The sequence below is a fragment of the Fukomys damarensis genome, unplaced genomic scaffold (assembly GCF_012274545.1).
Source record: "Fukomys damarensis isolate Sample0158 unplaced genomic scaffold, DMR_v1.0_HiC HiC_scaffold_20, whole genome shotgun sequence".
NCBI classification, from domain to species: domain Eukaryota; kingdom Metazoa; phylum Chordata; class Mammalia; order Rodentia; family Bathyergidae; genus Fukomys; species Fukomys damarensis.
Window position 1 is genome coordinate 38602514 of NW_022900932.1, and position 23104 is coordinate 38625617.

At 38.8% G+C, this 23104-nt stretch overlaps 1 protein-coding gene across 1 annotated transcript in view; it reads right to left on the reverse strand.

Annotated features, from left to right (window-relative positions):
* The window catches only part of Lipa (lipase A, lysosomal acid type), a 32599-nt gene that overhangs the window by 2642 nt on the left and 6853 nt on the right, over positions 1-23104 (reverse strand). The window contains exons 4-8 of the mRNA XM_010605013.3: positions 11844-12042; positions 10549-10658; positions 8975-9111; positions 6657-6803; positions 5622-5693 (exon numbers count right to left, since the gene is read on the reverse strand). Of these exons, the coding sequence (XP_010603315.1) occupies positions 5622-5693; positions 6657-6803; positions 8975-9111; positions 10549-10658; positions 11844-12042 (665 nt within the window). The remainder of the gene's footprint in view (positions 1-5621; positions 5694-6656; positions 6804-8974; positions 9112-10548; positions 10659-11843; positions 12043-23104) is intronic.

A 23104-nucleotide genomic window follows, 5' to 3' on the forward strand; every position in this document is an offset into this window, starting at 1 on the left:
TATTACTCTATAATATATTATTATTCTAATGATTTTATTGATTTAATACTTTTTATTGAGACCAGCAGCACTATAATCGCCAAAGAGTTCTGCAAGTCAATGTAATTCTAATTCGTTTGAATACTAGAACTACGAAATGACATTATGCGTAAAATTTTGATTTATGCATATTTGGAAGAGCTTGAAAATAATAAAAGTCATTTATTTGTGAAATTTAAAATAATGTAAATGTGTACTTCTGCTACACCTCCAACTTAAAAACACATCAGAAATTAAACCCCAAGCTGGCAAGTCAAATGAACTGCAAACAAGTTTTGGCCATACCGTGGTGCCTACCAAAAAAAAAAAAAAAGTGCCTAGATGTGAAGCTTCAGTTCTTAACAGCTGTATAAAATTCTTTTTGATCTAATGAAATGCTGTGTGGGATTGGATAGTAAAGGGGATTGCTACAGGAAAAAATGTTTAACATCTGCTTTTGCCATTGCAAATGACAGATATTAAATACACAGTACATTTAACAAAATATGGATTTACAGAACCTATGAGTGCATCTGTTCCCTTTTTCTGTCAGTGAAAATTCACAAATGTAAGTTGTTCTGCATGACACACAGATGCCAGTTTACTGCTCTTTCCCATAGGTCTTTCAGCACTTATGTAAAATATCAGGAGTGAGCACAAAATAGAGGAAAACCTTGCCTATAGCTCACACTAAACTTGAATTTTGTGCTCCGTTACTTAGGACTCCTTGAAAGGGCACCTCCAAATGGGGAAAGTGTAGCAATTATTTAGAGTAATCTAAGTAATCAGAAAGGCTAGTATACAGTAATAAATACATATTCCACCAATACACAAAAACACTACGCTATTGTCATAACTATAATAAAATATTTAAAATTTGTTTACAAATCATTCCCATAACTAATACTAAGTTGAAAAAGTCATGAAATTAAATATACACTATGTTTATATTTCTGTGATAATCTTGGCAGAAAAAGATCAGAAATGGGCTGGGATTTGGCTCAGTGGTTCCACTGCCTGCCTCGCAAGCACAAGGATCTGAGTTTGATCCCCAGTACAAAAAAAGAAAAGGAAAGAAAAATATCAGAAAGAAATGCTTGTAGTATTAAAATAGCTTTAAAGTTATATTTTAAAAATTATTTTTAGGTCTCTAATGCTTACTAAAATGTAAATAGGTTAAACTTTTCTAAAGTATGCTACATACTTGAAATCTGGAAGATATGCTTACTCTTTTACCACTAAATCTACTCCTATGGAGCACATAGATAATCCCAGGAAAATAATCTTGATTATAGGATAGATATATCACACAAGAATATTTCTGCCAGAATAGTTGATTATTGCAATAAAACTACCATAGCAAAAAAGGGAAAAAATAAAATGCACATCACAGAAAACTATTTTTTATTACCAATATTTTAAAAATGTGTTTACTGACCTGTAAAAACGTATTTTCTTTTATGATAGCAGAAACTGTCCACAGTGCCCATTCTTGCCTTTATTTTGTCAGTAATGGAATCCCTCAAGCTTGCTCAAAGCTACGAGGACAGAAACTATCCTCATCTCCCTGTGAGCACCAGGGATATGGGCCTAAGACATATTTCCCAGTTACATTCTTCAGGAAAAGCCACTAGGTGTAGACTTCCTCTGACCAACCTCCTTGTGGGCTGGAACAGACAAGGAAGTGAGCCAGCTTCAACTGGGCAGAGTCATAAAATGAGACCCCGAATGACCTCACACAGCACAGTTACATCCCACGCCTCTTTGCCACTAGCCTGGGCTGCTAATCTCTATGCTAACCTCATAACAGAGAAAAAAATCAAACTGTTTATTTAGTGGACATATTTTAGGGTTTCCAAACAACAATTTAGTCTGTATCTAACAAATGCAATACTGTACAACTAAGTGAAAGTTACTTAAAAAGTCTCTATGTAGATCATACAACTTTTGTAATGGAAATGGTATCAGAAAGTGAGATTGTACCAAAATACTAATAGTGATTATTTCTTGGTGGTAAAGACATTCTAAATTTTCAAACAGACACACACACACACACACACACACACACACACACACATATTCCATGTATAATAAAAATTATAGTGAATTATTTTAAAGTGTTTTATTTTTGTTTTTGTTTTTTGGTCCTGGGGATCAAACTTGGGACCTTGCACTCGCCAGGCTGGTGGCAGCACCACTGAGCTAAATCTCTGGCCTTTAAAGTGTTTTTAAAAGCCAATCAAATGTACATATTGGATTTTGTTTTTCAAAAAATGCACTAAGTTTCAAAAAAATGAAGGACAGCAGAAGGATCTCAGTTACTAACTAAATAAAATGTATATCCCGGGAACATACTTCCTGAGATTCCAAGTCTTGGATAGGAGTAGAATATGTATTTTTATTAGTACCCTAAGTAACTGTGACTAACACTGCACAGATGTGCTAGGATAGGCCTTCCACCAACACAAGCAAGTGCCTGGGCCCTCAGCAGGGCTGCCACAACTGTCAGAAAATGCTGTCTTAGCTGGAGGGAATCTCTGAAATCCAACAGGTTTATAAAGAAAATAGGAAGATTTGGAAACTAGCTTTAGAAGCCTAGGAAAGAATTAGGTTTGGGAATTGTTAATAAGTGAATGCTAATTATTTAAACAAAAAATAAACTTCTGAATGTATCGTAAATAAAGTAGTCTTAGAGGATACTCCCAAAGTTACCACAGGAGTCTGCAAGCTCCACACCTGAACTGCCTGCCAGACCTCAGGCCCTTCATGTCCTCAACACACTACCACCAGAACAGGGGTCTCTGTTCAACAGCCTGGAGGAGGGAAATCACAGCCAGGGTGCCATGAGGCAGCTGCACAGGGCAGTTCCTATATTGACAAAAGGACAGCAGAAGGGCAGAAGACAAGGCTGCCTTCTGCAGTAAATGGGGCTGCAGAAATGTCCGTGAGGCACATTCCAGTATAGTTAAACCCAATGCCACAAGATGGCAACAGGCCTGGGGAACAGTGCTCTGAACCTCAGCCTGAAGCCTTTGATGTTGGCCAGGGGCTTGCAAAAAGGGCTAGAACAAGCAGAGAAGGCACTGTCCCACAAATCCAGTCCGGGGAGGCCTAAGCACAGGAAGTGAAGCAACACCATTGTGTGATAGATGACAGAGTGGTCTGCAGATAACTGTGCTTCCCACACTCCCCAGGGACCTGAAAGCAGGTCGAGAAGCCACTTGCACTTTGCTGAGGCACATGGCACATCACAGGTGGGCAACTGGTGGCCACTAAGCTGGTGACTAGCTCGGGTTCTGCCTTCAACCCGATTTAGTCATCTTTTATGCATCGCTGGGAGCACTGTCACTCTCAAGGTGACAGGAGTTGGGCTCTCTGGAGACATTTGGGAGGGAAGTAAACATTCTCAGAAACAGATGAGAATTTCAATGCCACCGTACTTGAAGAAATAAGCAACTATAAACTGAAATACGATTGAGGAGAAAGGCAGCTGACGGTCTGTAGCATTGCTTAAGTGGTCAGGGTACGCAGCCAGCGTGACAATGCCACCACTTGAAGAAATAAGCAACTATAAACTGAAATACGATTGAGGAGAAAGGCAGCTGACGGTCTGTAGCATTGCTTAAGTGGTCAGGGTACGCAGCCAGCGTGTGACGAATGACGTGAATTCCACAGGCCCTCTTCTAAACCAGAGCAAGTTATGGCATTTAACACTCAGCCTTCTGGTCACTTTCATGAGCTAAGAGCCTCAGATCCTGCCTCCTTAGAGAGGAGCCCCAGGGAGAGGGGCTTATGCTGGTAAGTATTTAATGCCATCCTGGCTACGGACAGTGCTCCGAGGGTAACTATAGAAGGAGATGAAAGCCTCAGTGATGCGTCACTTCTAAATCTGGTTAGGAAGAAAATTCTGCTAGGCAGAGTTTTTAAAAATACAGATCCTTAAGAATAAAAAGGACTGACCTACTGTACATATAACATGGCTGAATCTCCAAATAACCCAAGTAAAAGAAGCCAGGCAAAAACAAGTATAAACTGTATGGCAGTACTTAGACAAACTCGAGAAAATACAAACTAATCGATAGTGACAGAAAGCAGATTGCTGGGGACTGGGAAGAGGGGGCAATGAATGAGCTGAGCGCGGTGGTGCACACCTCCAATCCCAGCACTCTGGGAGTCTGAACCAGGAGGATCACAAGTTTCAGCTCGACCTGGACAACTCAAAGGGATCTGTCTCAAAATTTAAAAAACAAAAAGGGCTGGGGATGTGGCCCTGTGTTCGATCCCTAGAACTGCAAAGGGAGAGGGCAATGGGACAACTTTGAGGGAAGATAGGTATGCTCACATTTTGCTGTACCAAAATATATCGAATTAAGTTAATTAAAATAATATACCACTTGCATCTCAATAAAGCTGTTAAAATAAAAAGTACAGTTTTCCTAGTCCAAATGAATCAGAACCTCTGGGGATTGGACACAGGTATTTTTGTTTTTAAAAGCATGTATTCTATGCAGGTTCATAAACCTACTGCTTTTACTATAGATGTACTTTTGTCAGTTCTACAAATGTATTACCTTTTTCATATAATACCTTATTAATAGGTATAATTTTAAAAGTGACTCAGTAGTTCTGATGTAAGTAGTGACTCCCATAAAGCCTATAATCTGCCTCAGATGTTCGGAAACTGATAAGATACCTATAGCATCTTGGTTTATAGCTAAGTCACAATTTATTTCATATTTAGAGAACGTGAGCTAGAAAAAATTTGTCAAAAATACTGACTACTGTGAAAAGGCCCTGATATTCTGTCGGGTAAAAAAAGAGAAGCAAATTATGAAACAATAAATAGGGGGAAATTAATCTATTTCTACATCTACTATTTCTAGCCACATCTCTAACCGCTTCTGTGTGACAAGATATGTTGTAAGAGGTTCAGAGCAGAATGTGGAAACACTTTATATCTCCAAATACAGATTTTTTCATCTTTGCATAGACTTATATACAAAAATTTTATTTTCATTTAAAGATAATTTTCTTTTTTTGTCTGTATATAAATTTTAAATTTTCTAGAAGAAACACATATCACTTGGGATGAAATAGTCAAAACTGTGTTTTAAAAGTTGTGGCTCTCATTCCTGTCTATGTCTTAGTTATGATTGACAGCACTGCAGTAGCAGTTTCTACCTCCAAAGCTGCTCTTTTTGCTTTTTGCTCCATCAATCTTCACTCACAATTTTTTTTTTTTTACTTCTGTATTACTTCCATAAAAAACAGATGGTGGGAGGAGAGGGAAGAAGAAGGAAAAGAAGAAAACAAATAAACTTGAATCACAAATAAAAGGAAAGGGCCAGAGAGGTGGCAGGGGAAGAGAAAGTCAACTTCAACAATGTTTGGTGAACCCACGCACAAGGCAGTGTGCCTCAGTGAACACAGCCAAAGCAATTCAAGGACAAGGGCAAGGACCTTGGGGTAGGAAAATAAGTCAGATTTGCAAGCAGACTGTTTTTCTGTTTGGGAAAGGTTTGCAAAGTGGTTCCTCAAGGAATACAAGAGGCCTTTCCAACTCCAACTTCACCTGAATCCAGATGCACTCCTGGAACACCTACCTGGCCCCAATGTAACGCGTTCTGCACAGAAGTTCCCGCGGGACAATGTGTCGAATACACATCCACTCTAGACTGCAGAATAAATATGTTATGTTAAAGGATGAAAATATCACTAAGGTGGTACGGAGAATAAATATTACATGTTGTCCTTCAAAGCATTAAAAACTACGGAGCCATAATCTCAAATATATGGGATCAAGTTGAAAAAAATTCCTTGACTACACATACTAAAATATGAACAACTATACACAGAGTACCTAGGAAGGTAATGCAAAACATAGGATAAGTATGGAGCGCTACAGGTTGAGATTATAGGTCATTTTCATTTTGTTCTTCATATGTTCCTGAATTTTTAATTTTTTAAAAAATATTACTGTCTAACTGTATATATAGCAAGTTCCAAAATATCAGGTTGGCCATAAAAGCAATTCACCTTTTGGCCACCAGGGGCTGCTATTGCCAAAGTTTATATGAATTTTTAAATAATAATCATCTTTGATCAGAAAAAAATTAACATTTTTAAAATTCCCTAGGATGTTCATTCCAGAATTTTAAAATCTGTTTTCAAAATGCAACATTACAAATGATAAATACATGTTGAAATACCAGCATATGCCTGGCTAGTGGTTTATATTTTATAAAACAAGTAAATAAATACATATGCACACATATGTGTATGTGTGCCATATAAATGTGTGTATGCAAATGGCCACTTCAAATTTAAACACATGAAATTTTTAAAGAAACAAGCCAGTAGAATAAATATATAAATATTATGACTTAAATTGTGACAGAAACCTTTGTTCAATAGTCGCCATCCATATTTGATGTAGGACTGGACAACAGCCGGTCGGGACAGCAGCAGATGTTACTGCAGGCTCCTGCAGAAGCTGATTCCTGTGTCTCTTATGTGAAAAAGACCCTCTAGGGTTTGGATGAGCTCATCTGCATCTCCCATATCATCTGACACATACAGGCACATTCACAGACAAAGTCACTGAAGTTTGAATCAAACCTCACTGTCAATACACATACCATGTTTAAATTTCTCTCATTAAATCCACTCAGAAGAAAGAAGATATTTCCACAAAGCTCTTTCATAATGACATGGGTACAAACGCGGGTACTTAGCCACTTCAAAATCTCATTCTGGGGAAGAAAAGCTTGGTGCCCAAATATCTCCTGCAAAATCAAAGAAACCCAATAGTATCTCCGATATCTCAGTCTCCATGACCCACTTAAAGACACAGCAGCATCCTCACTTGTGGCCTCAGGAGTAAAACATCAAACAGCAAACAAGGAACTGACACATAAATTTACTAGTCAAAGTCAGATGTGTTATAGGTATTTATATTCTTAAAATGAAAATATAAAAGCAAAAAATTAAGCAAATTTAAAATGTACTTTTGCAAAAGGAAAGAACTTTGATCAATTATCAAATTGACATTGTCAAATATCTTTCATTTGCTTCCAATGGATCATTCTTGACAGAAACAACTGAGGCTGTGGTTGACCTGCAAAGTCTGCTGGGTGTGCATGCATCTCATCCCATATTGACCGAATCCAGCCCATTGCTTGTTTCATTTTCTTTCTCTTTCTTTCTTTCTTTCTTTCTTTCTTTCTTTCTTTCTTTCTTTCTTTCTTTCTTTCTTTCTTTCTTTCTTTCTTTCTTTCTTTCTTTCTTTTTCATTGTGGAGAAGGGGAATAAGTGTTTGTAATTCTACAAAGCTACTAAACTATAATCGCCAAAGATTCAATAAATTAAAAATGTACATCTCTATAACATAGAAATTTCAGTTTCCCATAGACATTCTGTGGATATCCCCTTAGAGGTTTATAAAGATGCAGCAATAGCAAATTAGCAAACAACCATAGATGTCTGGCTAAATAAATCTAAAACTTAATATGCAACAATTTTAAAAATGAATTAACATGATAGCTATCCAAGAGTGCAACATTTGGTCTGCAGAACACCATATAGTTGGATATCATCCACATCTAAAAATAAAGCAACATATTTCTTTTGGTACATCTCTATAAATTTACACACAGGGTTTCTAGAGAAAGATCCCACGCTGTGCTTAATTCTGAGAAAAATATAAGAAGGCATAGTAGTTGGGGAGTACTTGATTTTTAATTCTTGAGCTATTTACAATGAAAATCAATGCTTCTCTTACCCAAAGCATTAAGAACATATTTGACCAGAGTGGCTACATCTTATCTGGATGGTCACTGGTGCAGTGAATCCCATCTCATGTTAGTGCCAGGTTCTGAGGTCAGAGTATCATCCATATTTCCTGTGCAAGTCTTTTACATGGTCACCGGTCTGAGTTATACCTGCTTTCCAGTATAGTTTATGACAAAAACATCATAAAATACACTGATACAAGTCTAGAGGGTACAGGTCAATCACTTGATGCAAATAAGAACACGGTGAGCACAAATATATGGAGGTTGCTACCAATAGCACGATATATGACTTCGCAGTAAACTTCTTTACATGAGTAGAAGTATACTCTAAAACAATGATTTTTAAAATCCTCAAATTGGTATGCAAGAAAATAAAGAGCATCCCTGCTTATCTTAAAAAAAATTAAAATAAAAAATAAAATAATGACATTGTGAAATGGGAAGAAAGGAGCTAAAGGTGTAGGGAAGGTGGGATGGGTAGGGGAAGGGTAATAAGGGAAAAGAAAAAAATGTGAGGTAATGAAAAGATGGAAATAAAGTGTTTGTAGATGGGGAGGGGAGGAGGGGGTGAAGGGAGGGCAGGGACAAGGGGAAAAAATGAGAACCAAGACCTGTCATGTAGAGGTACAAGATCCCAACAATGAATGTTAACTGTACTGTATCCCTAAAATGTACCAATTAACTCAATTAAAAAAAAATTTTTAAAAATAAAATAAAATAATGATAAAAACACAATAAATATATCACTACCAAGTATTAGGAACTGCACATACTTTATGTCTGTACTTTGCTATAACTGGCAGAACAGGTTTGTTTACACCAGCAGTACCACAAACTCATAAGCGATGCATTAAGCTATGACATCACTAGATGACAGGAAGTTTTTAGCTCCATTACAGTTTTATGGGACCACCATCAAATATGTGGTGTCTCATTCAAAGAAATGTCATTATATGGCACATGACTATATATTTCTATACAGGATTGTGTGTCTGTGTGTGCATTCATGCAAATGTATAATACATTAAACATAAAATGCATGAATAAAATGCATGGAGCTCACAGCCACACTTATTGAAAATGCAAAGGACCAGGACAGATCCTTTCTCCCAAGGCCAGTTCGAAGAGGAAATGACGGGGGTGGAGTGGGGTGGGCGGGTTACCTCAAAGAGAAGATCTGGCAATTGTCCTAATTTGGTTAGCGGGCTCGTAGAGAAATCCACTAAAATCACAGGAGCCATGGAAAAAAACATTTTAATCTTTCTGGCCAGCTCAGGAAACTGAGAAAATGCTATAAAACCTGTGGGAACAAAAGGAAAACAACAAAAATTTCATTTTATGGGCTTTCTTAGAAAAAGCAAGGGAGACCATTTGCGATTTCACCCCCACCCCCCACCCCGGCAGCAGCCTGATGAGCCCTGTAAGCAACTCTGTCTTCAGAGTTAAAACACCTGAGAGCCTCTGGGGAGCAAACACGGATCGATTAGATTAGCAAATCAACAGTGTGTTCAGTATTTGCTCCAAATCTCAACCTCGACAGTCACCTGAAGAAATCCAGGTGGGAGACCAGAAAATCCTCCCTGTTCCTGTACCTATGTGAACACAGGTAAGATTATACTTCAAAGCTCCACCCTTACCGCTTCCATCTCCCTGGCCTGTCCTTAATCTATAGACCCATTCAAACAGACCACTAATGACCCAAAAAGAACTCACACATTTAGAGTTCCTTAGCTTTACAGTATCTTTCAGCCCTCAGTCAGTCACTTCTGGTCAGTTAGCACTAACATGCCACTGCAGAAATCAGTCAGGACAGTACACAAGTAAACTAGTTGTGGAAGAAGGCAGAATGTCCAGGTCTATTTTTCTAAGGGTGAAGCATGGCTGTATATCTGTTTAAAAGCATTCAGACTTTTCACATAATTTCTCTCTCTAGGAAAGTATTCTAAAGAGACATGAACACAAAAGTATTGGTCACAGTACACACTAAAAGGGAGAATTAAATAAGGTATGGGACAGGTTCTCCCTAGCCCCTTATTAGAGAAACTTGCTTGTTAGAATTATGGACAATTTGTATTTTCTTTAAACTTTGCAAAATTATCTATTTTTATTTCTGATAAACATATATTACTGTTATCATCAACATAAATTAAAATGCATATGGCCTTTAAAAACTAATTAAGAATTAAGCACAACCTGTTACGCTCAAAGTTAAGTTCCAATTAACTTAGTTTATTTGCAGCGCTAGAGATGAAACACACTAGGCAAGCACTTTACCACTAAGCTATTTCCCAGGCCCCCCCACTTAACTTTAAGCATATTTTCTAACCCCCTTAGAAAACTTCCTGTTTGTGCTTAACATGAGTAATGAATACTGCTTAACTTAAAAGAATAAATAATATGATGTATCTCACTTAATTCTTTCAGTGTTAAGGCCATATTTAGCCATTTAGTTTAAAGTACGAATTTCTATGAAAGACTATAACCAATGCTTTGCTCTAGTCATGATTTCTGCTTGGCATTAAAAACAACTGCATTGGGCTGGGGATTTAGCTCAGCGGTTCGGTGGCCTGCCTCACAAGTGCAGGGACCCGAGTTCAATCCCCGGTACTACAAAAAAAAAAATTAATAAATAAATAATAAAAACAGCTGCATTTGCACTAACTTTTTTTATTTCACTTTTAAGAACAAGTGTAACTGTAACAAAGACATGAACTTCTAATCTTTATTACTTACATACCTATTGTGCTCCCTTGAGAATGGCCCACATAATACACTTGGTTTTGACCAGTTTTTTTCAGAATGAAGTCAACTGAAGCTGGTAGATCATACTTTGCCATCTCATCAAAACTGTAATCCAAAAAAGGAAATCTTTTGTTAAAACTGTACATAAAATAGAAGAGCACACAAATACTAAACATCAAGCCTGCAGAGTATGAGAAATGGAACACAGCTCAGTAAACCAGTGCTGACCTTAGGAAACTGAGCCTCACCAGGATCACAGAGTCCCCTTGGACTCCCCTGTAGTTGTGCTTCTAAGGGTAACTACTATCCTTAATTTTTCACATTACAAGTCTGTTTCACCCACTGTAAGATTTTCCTATGATGAGATTATGGTATATACCCCTCTGTCCCTAGCTTCATCCACATTAGTACACAGAGTTATAGTTGTTTGTTCTCCTTTGCTAATATACCCTACCTTACTTGTCCATTCATTCTGTTCACCGCTGATGACATGCATGTGAGTAGTTTTCAGTTTGTCATTGCTGCAAGCAAAGCAATAATAAATATATCCTTCCACATGCCTTATGCTAAAAATTATTTCTTGTATGTCATGTCCTTAGGAAGGCTCTCATTTTACAAATGGGAAGAAATCCTCAAGACATGCAGAGAGCCAATATTCTCTAATACCCAGCGCAACAAGATATGGCCTTGAACCCAGTAGGTGTCTGGGTGCACACGTACGTGTGTTTCGCATCGGGAGATGGAGGAGCCAATTGTTATCATACACTTATGATGTGCTAGGCTCTGTGGAGATTCTTTCTCAGTATTCTCTCCTTCAATCCCTTGATGGTTTTATGAGACAAGAGTTTATCATCTCCATTTTACAAATACGGAAACAGACATAGAGGGATTGTGCAACCTGCCCAAATCATACAGCAATTAATTGGTAAAGGCAGAAGTAAGAGAGAGAAGAGGAAAATTTCTGAAAAGAAGAAAAGAGAATATCTGGACTATGTATTTATGATAAAAGGAGGAAGTTTGTAGGTTTCATACTATACTACCTGGAATGACAAAATAACTTAAGAATTCTCAAGCTATTTGCTTATATTCTAAGGCCTAATTAAATCATTTACTTACAGGTTACCTTACTGCTAGTTATTCATTGCCTAGAAAGTTTAAAAATCTTTCATGAGACATCAGTCTCTTGTAATTTCAGTTACTCATCTAACAGCCTCTTCCGCTAAATTCTTCATATGTCTGCTTTAAGTCTACTAAGAAAAAAGACCCAAGTCATAATCAACTGAAATATACCTGAAGGTCCAGAATTCATCCTGAGAAACTGAAAGTGTCTTGTGTTTCTGAGACCAGGTGTTTCCTCTGCTGTTCCCCATCCACACATCGAAACCAGCATCAGCAAGGATGAAGCCCAGGCTGCTGTTGTCAAGGTTTGTGACCCAGTTACTGGAATCTGCCAGAAAGCCGTGTTGCAGAAAGACAGCTTGTTTGGAACCTGAAAAAAAATTCATGTTTAAGAAATAGTATCTCCAAGCTTCAAAACAAACAAAACATCTTTTGCTAAACAATCTCAAAGTAAATAATAAAAAAGAAACAAAATAATGAGATAGCAATTTACTCCCATATAACAGCATTAAAAAAATTATTTAAACGGGGCTGATGAGGTAGCAGCAAAATTGAACTATTTTTACTTGTTTAGTAACAGTGTAGTAACTGACTTGACCATCAAAAAAAAATTAATATATTTTTAGGAATGTGCAAAATGTTTTCACAGCCAGGCACAGTGGTGCACACCTGTAATCCCATCTATTCAGGAGGCTGGGGCAGGAAGATCACAAGTTTGAGTGCCTGGAAAATCTGGTGAGTCTTTGTTTCTAAATAAAATTTAAAAAAATAAAAAATAAAAAGGGCTGGCAATGTAGCTCCATATTCCAAGTTCAATCCCCAAAACAGTTTCTAAAAGTTCCTCCATAAACTGCCTTTCTCACAATGAATGTTAACAAAATAAACCAAAGAAACAGATCACACAGAACAATGAGATACCACTATAAGCCTATGAGAATAGCCCAACTCCCAAAACTCTGAAAATGCCAATTGCTGGCAAGGATGTAGAACAATAGGAACTGTCATTCATTGCTCATAGAAATGCTAAATGGTACTGCCACCTTGAAAGACAGTTTGGCAGTTTCTTACAAATTAAACATACTCTTACCATACAATACTGCAATCATGTTGCTTGGTATTTTACCCAAAGGTGATGAAAACTTATGTCCATAGAAAAACCTATACATAGATGTTTAAAGTAGCTTTAGTCATAATTCCTAAAATTTGGAAGTAACCAAGATATCCTTCAGCAAGTGGACAGATAAACTGTGGTCTATCCAGACAATGGGGTGTCATCAGCTCTAAAAGGAAACAGATCATCAACTATAAAGCAACTTTACATGCACATTACTAAGTGGAAAACACAATCTGAAAAGATTGCATCGTGTACGACGTTCTGGAAAAGGCAAAAGAGGAAAAGTAGGAATTCAAGGAGAGTGAAAGAGGCAGAACAAAGAGGATTATTCGGACACTGAAACTCTGTGGTACTATAGCTGAAGACAGACATCATTATGGGTTTGGCTAAACCCATGGAACACGGCACATCCGGAGTAAACCCTAAAGTAAACTGTGAATTTTGGGTGATGATGATGTGCCACTCGGCTTCTTCAATTGTAGCAAATACACAACTGGGGCTGTTCATAAATGGGCTGAAGGAGGCAGAGGGCATTTGAGTGGTCTCTGGATACTGGCCCTTACAGTAGCTGTAATCACAATTGCCGAACTTTGGAAGTAATAAATTTTACTTCATTTTTCTGTGAATCTGAAACTGCTCTGCAAATACACAATCTAATTAAAAAATTAAGATGAATTTAAAAATTAAATAGAAAAAGATCACACATTTATAAATTCTTAAGTGTGTTGTGTATGAGTTTATTTTCTACTTTCCCATACCCAAAACTGTGAAGCAGAAGAAGAAAAAAAAAATGTGAGATCCAAGGAAACCTGACTCAGGCTGCTTACAGTTTTGAGACACTGATCATTCACTAAACAAACATTTATTAAGCCCACCTGAGTGCTTAGGCATCCTTTTGTGCACTGGGGACACAGTAAAGAATAAAACTAGGAGGAATATAAACACTACCCTCAAGGAGCTGACATTATAGCGACTATGAAATTTACAGAGAAACAATCCTGGTTCAACTCAGTCCTTTTCAAGTTCTGACATGACATTTTAGGCAAGGTATCTAAACACCCTTTGAAATTTATACCATTCCTGCCAAGTAGAAATAACAATAATATGTACGTATAGGGAGTGATGGATGAGTGACTCTATAGAAAAAGTCCCAAGCAAAGCAAAGGCAAGCAGTAAAAGTACATATACATCAGCACATATTAAGCTGTTTAAGCAAAGTTCTATAAATAAATAAATAAGGAACAAATGAGATAAGTAAGTCAGTGGTTCTGTCTACCCTTTATAACATGAATATGCTGAAAACAAGCTAACTGTCAAGCAGACAATAATTGTAGTTCACTTGGTGTAATAATTAAGCCATCAATAATGACAAGGACTGTGATACCACAGAAAAGCCTATTAATTTAAAAGAACAGAAGACAAAAATACAGACTAGACTGCAGCTATGCAACAACAATGTATGCTGATGTAAAATATCAAAGGAAAATGGAAAGGATGACTTGTCAGGATGATAAGTCTGAAAGTGAATTGACAAATGTTACTTCTGCTTATGTCCTAATATATACAGTCATTCCTTGTTACACAGGGTATCAGATCCAGGACTCGTCACAGACACTCAGATCCCACATATAAAATAGAATATTTGCACTTAACCTATTATACCCTCCCACATACTTCAAATCAGCTAGAGATAACTTATAACACCTAATATGACAAGAAATTCTGTCTAAATAGTTGTTACACTGTCTTATTTACTGAATTGTTTAGGGAATACTGAACAAAGACTATATACCCAGTGCAGATACAATTTTCCTCTGTTTTTGATTGGTTTAATACAGATGGGAACCCCACAAATATGGAAGTGCAATTATATTTAGCAATTAATAAATTATTTTTCAATGACAGTTCCTCTGATGCCAGGTGCCCCTGTAGACAGCTCCAGGAGGAACTGTTCACATGCAGGACAAGTAGGACAGCCTGCCCAGTGTTGGATACATGGGTTCCTTCATGTAGTGAAGAGTGGGACACTTAAGCCAAGAATCCCAAATGACTCTATGATTTTCTAATCACAACAATGCACTCTTTGCACCCTTAGGTCCAAGCAGGTGACTTTCTCCCTCTGGGGGAGAACAGAAAGCAAACAGACCAAGACTGGGGCTGTTTTAGTTCTTTTTTGCCTTTAGATATTTACATTTTGATTGTTTGTTTGGTTGGTTGGTTTCTGTGGTACCAGAGACTGAATCCAAGGATGCTCTTCCACTGAGCTACATCCCCAGCACTTTTTAGTTTTTAAGGCACAGTCTCAGTAAGTTGTCCAGGCTGGCTTTGAATTGAACTTGTCATCCTCCTGCCTTGGCCACCCAAGTAGCTGGGATCAAAGCGTGTGGCTTAAATGTGCACTTTAACACTACATCAATAAGGCCAAATTTACTATGAGAGTTCTACAGTAGATTTTGTCTTATAAGCACAATGCCTGCCTCCAATGAGGAAGAAGTGAAAAAAATCATAAAAGTTTGAAATTAGAAACTTCAGTGTAAATGACAATAATAATTACCAACAATATCTCCCTACTCTTAAAAAAATAATAACAATTACCAGAATTCACTCCTCTTTGAGCTTTAGCTAGCTCTAGAAGGGCTGGGGGATAAGAGAAAAAAATAAAAAAGACTGTTGGTTTTGTTTTGTTTTGCCAAGATGGACAGTGACTTCTTCGTGGTCACTTAGTCAGCTCCAAGCTGTCTAACGGAAGCAGCTGGGGGCAATTCAGTGCAATGCTGCCTACCCGATGCGTCCCAACTGTGGGTGGAAGCAGGGAGTGGATTACTCAGGATCTGAAACTGAATGTGGTCTCCTGAGGGGAAGATGGCCCAGTGCGTGGGGAAGTTCCTCCTGCCCCCCAAAGCACTGACCTTCTCTGCCAGGACCCTGCGTCCCATGGATCTCTCCCACACTCAAAAACACTTATAAGAAGCAGCGGAGGTCTGGGGAAGAAGCAAAACTAAGAGCAAGGAGGAAGGAGGCCAAAGTTGAGGATGTGAGCTTGAAATGGACTTAGTTCTCATTGGCCATGAAACCTTGTAGCATTTACTCAGCTCGGAAGTGTATGGGTGTTTTCTTAAGGTGTAGATGATAAAGTGGCTGATTAAAGCCAAAACTCAATGAATAATATTTCCTGATAATAATAAATATTATTTATTAGTATATATAAATGTAAAAATATATAAATGTCTATTATATAAATATAATATACATATTATATATAAATGTAGCAGAATATTATTAGAATATATATATGTATATATAAATGTAACAAATATATAAATACGTAATATATATTATATATAAATGTAGTAAAATATTATTAGAAAAATAAAGAGGAGTGGTATTCTTTAGCCCAGGCATTGTCGTAACAGTTACAACATGAGCAGAGCAAGTATGTCAGGGACTGTGCTAAACATTTTACGTGCATTTTCTCACATAAGGTCTCTACACTTACGTAGAATAGTGGTCCCCAAAGATGGTCACATCGGAACGCCTAGAACATAAGAATATATCACCTTACATGGCAAAAGAGACTTTGCAGATGTAATTAATGACCTTGAGATGGGAACATCATGGATTATAAAACTGGGCCTCACGTAATCACAAGGGTCCTAACGAAAGAGAGGCAGAAAGGGTCAGAATTGGAAGAAATTGGAAAATGCACAGTGCTGACTTTGAAGATGGAAAAAAGACCCACAAGCCAAGGGAGCAGGCAGCCTCTGAAAGCTGAAAAACGCAAGAAAACAGATTATCTCCTGGAGCCTCCAGAAGAAACACCGCCCTGTCAACAACCTGAATTTAAGACTTCTGACCTCCAGAACTATATGAAAGACAATCTGGTGTTTTAAGGCACAACATTAGTGGTGTTTATTAAAGCAGCCATGTGTTACTAATATAACCAGGGACAAACTTTTGCTCCTGTTTTTTCAGATATGAACTCTTAAGGCACAGTGTGGCTAACGAAGGAAGCTGTCCACAGCCTCACAGGTGGCCACAATGAACCAGGCTTCTGAAGCAGGCAGTGTGTCTCCTGCAGCTGCCTTGTGCCACTGAGCAGGGCTAAGTCTGGGAGAGACATGGCTGTTTTGGGTTTATGGTAGGTCCCCACAGGTGTCCTCTCAGCCCTACCTCAGTCTATCCTGCCTTAAACTTCTCAAATTCTAACATCCCATATATGGGATATTTGCATTTGACCAGTTTTCTTGGCTATTGTGAATCAGTCCATCCATAGCTGTGTTCAAAGTGGAGTTCATCCAGTGGGGTCTAGGTCCAGCTATCTCTGCTACAAGTTGGGCCCACAAAAGTGTGTTGCCTGAAACAACCAGAGAGAGGCCAATCAAACATGGACATCTCTTGTACACATCTAAGAAGTCTCCAAACATGGTTCTACAGCCTCTTTCAGGAATGGTTAAGAGTGGATTTGGGGGCTCGGCATCTAGCTCAGAAGTATGATGCATGCTTAGCATGTGTGAGGCCCTGGATTTGCTGCTGGTGCCACACAACAAAACAAGAAATGCATAGACTTCATTTATCCAAAGTAAGGGGCCAATGAGTGAATTTTTATAATCTAATGCTACTTTGAAGAGTTGTCCTCAAAACCATCCCCAAACAGTTATTTTTTGGTCCATTTTCTCCTGCTAAGACAAATATCTGAGGTTGGATAATTTATAATGAACAGAAATTGATTTGTCCCAGTTTAAAGTTCAGAACTCTATGACTGAGGGATCCCTATTTCTTGAGGGCCTTCTGGCTGTGCCATTCCCTGGCCAAGTGAAAGGACAGAGGGCACAAGGGAAGGGCCAAACCCATTCTTTTATCAGGAATGCCTTCTGCAACAATGGGTATTAATCACCTCTTAAAGGCCCAACTCTTGGCATGGATACATTGGGAATTAAATATCTAATATGTGAACCTTGGGAGATAATGTTCAAACCCTAGCAATTACAAACAAGTAACTCTGATAGGAAGCCTTGACCACAATGCCTGTATTCTCTAGAAGAAGAAGAAGAAGAAGAAGAGACTTATCCCCAATGCATATCTGCAGGTTATCTAAATCAGACACTTCCCTGACTTTCCCAGGGACATTGCTGCAGTCCCAAGACCTGAAAAAAAAAAATTCAAGTGGGTAGAGACTGAGTCATAAGCTGTATGACTCTGGTCTTTATCTTTCACCAGCTACTTTAATCTCCAGCAAGTTAAAGTGGATAATCAGAGTCTTTATGTCATCTAAGTCATGAAGCACAATGATTCCACAGGAAAAAGTAAAAAAAAAAAAAAAGAAAAGAAAAATGTAGCCTTTGCCACTGTCCAGGCCCCTACACTCACTTTTCAGTCACTTGTGGGGAAAGGGGTGACCTACCTGAGTGAAAGTTAGAGCGCTTTGCATCACAGGCAGGGAAAGAAAACCAACCATCTCATACCTCAGAATGCTCTTCTCCTACCCCTGGCCACAGTCACTATGACTAGTAAGCAACAGGAAACCAGGATTTTGGTCAAGTCATTCACTGCAGTGCCCTCAGCAGTTAATGCTGATTCTGGCAGTTAGTGTGCACATAAGAATCTGAAATTAAGTGAAATGCATCAGGTCCCCCTCTATTCCAGGTTTTTACTTCTTGTGGTTTCAGTTACCTCCAGTCAGCCATAGTCTAAAAACATTAAATGGAAAATTCGGGAAATAATTTCATAAGTTTCAAATTGTGCCACCGTTTTGAGTGCTGTGGTAAGATCTTACTTTCCTGTTCCACCCTCTTGGAACATGAATCATCTCTTTGCCCAGTATATCTACACTGTAAACATTCTTTGCCTATTTACCACTTAGCAGCTTCCTTGGTTGTAGATCTACAGTCATGGTATCACAGTGCTTTGGCTTAAGTAACCCTTCTTTTACTTAATAGTGGGCCTGAAGCACAGGAGTAATAGTGCGGTTAATTTTAGCATAGTACAAAGTTATAACTATTCCATTGTATTATTAGTTATTGCTGTTAATGTCTTACAATGGCTAATTTATAAAGAAGAGACTATATGTATATACATATGTGTAAAACATTGCATGATATATATATGGTTCAGTACTATCCACAACTGCAAGCATCCACCTGGTAGTCTTAGAATGTATCTCCAATAGATAAGGGGGAACTAAGTGAAAGGAAAAAACACTAACTCACATGCACAGAAGGACACACAGATTGCATACAACACAGGCACTCCCCAGGGCGCTGTTTATATAGTTTACCATGTAGGCAGGACGGTGCTGAGCCATTACATTATCCTTCATACGCTGCAGATTATGAGGCTCAGAGAAAACACATGCCCCAGGACGCACGATTAGTATGTAGTGGAGCTGGGGATCAAACCAAGGTCATGCCACACAAAGTGCCATCCTCTCCTTGCAAGACTATCGTTCAGCCTCCCCTGCCCATTGTCCACCACCATAGCCTATCGTCATACAGCTTTATATCATGGCAGCTTGAGTGTACAGAGCTTCACAGATGGCTGCGTAGTGGGAAATTATCTAGCTCTGGAAGAAACAGAGAGTCCGGAGAGGGGGACAACTGACAAGTCCAACTGTGTCTGTCACCTCATCCTGAGATACAATTCTACCTTTCCCCATTGCTTCCTTCGGCATCTTCTGTCTGTAGTAAACAAATCCTGATTTCTTTCTCTTTTCCTTACAGTTCAGAATACATTCTTTGTCAGAGAAGACTGTATACCAAGAAAGTAGATGCAGAGACCACCACTAAATCAGCAGAACATTGAAAAGTAGAAAGCAAAAGCTACAGCTCCATTAATATAAGGTTAGATGCTTCATAGGCCTTACTGCAACAACCTATGAAGTGGCAAGTATTAATCTTTCTGTGTAATAGATAAAAGAAATCAAAATCACCAAGGTCACACTACTAGTCAAAGTAGTAGAACTGAAATTCAAACCCAAGAGTAGCATCTTGATGTCCTCACAATTAACCACTAGGTAATGCAGCCTCTAAGTTTTTTTTCACCACAGAGCCCACAGATTACGTTGGTGGTCACCTCTGAGCTCCTAAGTCAGAACAGTTTAACGCTAAGGTGGCCAGGAATGTTTTGAAGTCTCGGTGTTTTTCGATCGACTCCCCAGAAAGCTGTAGCAGCTGCCAAGGACAGCAGCCCTTGGGCTGGAACATTTGTAAGCAAATGAGTCAGAAAAGGCTTCTGCCTCCACAGAACCTACACCCTAACACAGAAGAGAGAGGTTACACATGTAATCACTTATTATTTATTGTCTTAAGTGCTATGAAGGAAACAGACTCAGAACACGTAGCCTCAGGAGCCTGTCTTTGTGGGTAGGTGGGGAAATCTCCCTCACAAGTGACATTTAGCAGTCAGACAGGAGGACGGAAAGAGCACTGGAGGACAGAAGGGGGAGAACAGCAAAAGCTCCTCCACTCCACATGGCCCTTGGCTCCAGCTCCAGTCTGGGAGCAGGATGCGTGCCAAACACCAGACTTAATCTTATGCTGCAGGGTCAGGCAAAGAGTGTAAAGTAGCTCCCACTCCAAACAGGAGCCTGGACTTGAGCTCAGCCCTCATCACCAGGCCCAGGCATCCCTGAACAAAGCCAAATCTATTCAATGCCACTCTGGCAAGGAATCAGATGTTAGATTACTAAGGCCTATGTGTCACATCATAGAGCACTGTACTTATTGATTTTGTACATGGTTTCTTTAGAAGGGAAGGTCTTCTGTAAGGAAAGAAAATAAGACGTTTGTCAGAACTCTAAATTAGCTGGGCATGGTGGCACACGCCTATAATCCCAACCACTCGGGAGGCTGAGGCAGCAGAATCGCTGTGAGTTTGAGACCATCCTGGGCTACATAGTGAGTTCCAGGTCAGTTGCAACTACTTAGTGAGACCCTGTCTCAAAAAAAAAAAAAAAAAAAAAAAAAGCCAGAACTCTAAATTAGACAAGCAAAGCAAAACACAAGCTTTCCTTCCAAAGGCTGAAATCCTAAACAACATTGTAGATTTTCAATTATGACTCAACAAGCTCCATGGGCAGCCTCTGGGGAGTCTTTGCTGAGGCCACAGTTGAGAAGCGTGTTTCTGTGTACTGCTGTAGCTACTGTACAGGGCCATCAAATGTACAACTTTTCAGATATGGATATGCCACTCTACTGCTTTCTTTGGTGATAGGCTAATTTCTCAGTTAAGCAATGAGTAAATCTATCTGTTGTTGTTCCAGCTTTATGTATTTTATTTCTAATGCTGGCACAATCATCATTTTCTTGTTTTCGCCAAATAAAAAATATATTGTGCCAATCATAGGATCAACTTGCTCAATACTTATTTCATAAGGTTATGCTCTGAAGTTCAAGAAACACTGACTATATAGGCTGACTGGCAGGACAATTATACTTTAACTTGAGACAAATTTCTTTTCCTTTTTGACCCTAGCTGTCTACCTAGTAAAGTGAGGATTCTGGTACAGAACACAAGTGCCCAGATGACTTTGAATACCCCAAAGGAATATGTTAAAAATAAGCTCTCCAACTCCCTAGCCCAAGCAGGAATCTGAGATTCTTCTAGTACTGATACCCCATGACTTTCTGAAATAGGGCTGAACAGATGAAAATAGAACCACTTCCCCCCAAAATGATTAATTTCTGACTTTCAGTTCCCTTAAAGAGCTAGCAAAAAGCAAGGGTAGCTGAACACTTGATGAGAACACTGCTTAACCATGGGTAGAAGCATGCATATACTTCAAGTAGCCAAGGGCCACTACTATACAGAATGGGGGTGAAAGCCAGGACAGATTAAGGAAAGTGTGCATCTTCATCCAATAGGACCCTCAAGTCCACTGCCTAGCAGAATCAAACAACTATGGCTGGGCTTTAAGCAACTTCATCCTGCAGAATCACGTAGGACAGGGAAGAACAGGAAAGGAAAAGAAACAGGCAGAAAAGAAAGCAGTTGGCAGAGCTTAAATGGGCAGAGGAGCCCCTTGGCCCAGCTCTGTGTTCATACAACTCTCTAACAACCTCCAAGTGAGGCCACACACACTTCCGGAGGAATCCACTGAGGCAGAGCTGAAAGATGCTCATACATACCACTCCCCAAAAGGAATGCAAAAATTATATACTACAAACATGAACTGAGAAAAAAATGTAAAAAAAAAAAGTCACCAATCTCCAAAACATTTTAGAGCAATAAAAATTTCAATTTTTTTTTTCCAAAAAGGAATGTCAACATTGTTATCATTGTAATCATTCAAGAGAATATACAGGATCCCTAGAAAAGAGGACTTGTTTTATTACAAATATTAGTAACCAAGAAAACACTGCTTACATTAAATAAATATATGTGTCAGGCTGGGGATTTCGCTCACTGGTGCCACTGCCTACCTCACAAGCCCAAGGTCCCGAGTTCAATCCCTGGTACTACAATAAATAAATAAATAAATGTGGTAGAGAATTTAAAACAAAAGAAGCTCACTATTCAAATTCTACAGGGAAAGTGGTCCCAATAAATGAAACATGTTTTTATACATCTTGTAATTACTTATAAAATAGAATGGCTAGATGGTATTAGGTATGTACTAAAAGCATTAATTTCTTAAATCATAAGTAGACCAAATTTTTATATTCCTGTTTTGAAATTTTCTAATGTATGGGGAGCTCAGAGATGGATGTGGCTCAAGCTTCTCCTCAGCTTCTAATTTATTTTTTTGTTGCTAGTTCAGTGGTAAAAGGAGCTTAACTCAAGGTGTGGTCAGAGAGAGTGAGAGAGGGGTGAGCTGAAGGGATATAACACGGTTGGCCTAAAGAGGGCCTGACAGCCACTTGAATATGTGTGTCAAGAATGATTTTGTAAGGGCTGGAGATGTAGCTCAGTAGTAAGCTTGGCTTAGTGTGCATGGATTAGATCTCCAGCACTGAAAAAAATGAAAATAAAATGTAAAGATCCTGCAGTTTCTAGTCTAGGTCACTGGGAGGATGATGGTGCTAATTGATAGGAAGTCAGGAGGGGACGTAGCATGCATGAGGTGATGACGAGTTCGACTGCTGGTGTAAAGGGCTTTTGGCTTTCAGCGGGTCAATGTAACAGCACTGACAAAACTGCTCGAGCAGACAAGAAGGGCAATGAAGAGCCTTAGCCCCATGTTTTGCCCTGAACCATGGAAGGCAAACCTTCAGAAAAGCACTGACGTAATTCTTAGGAAAATCACAATTCCTTTAGATAACTGAGTCATTCATCACAGATCTCCTTAAAAAGTCCCCTCTAAGGTCAACTCATAGCATGCATA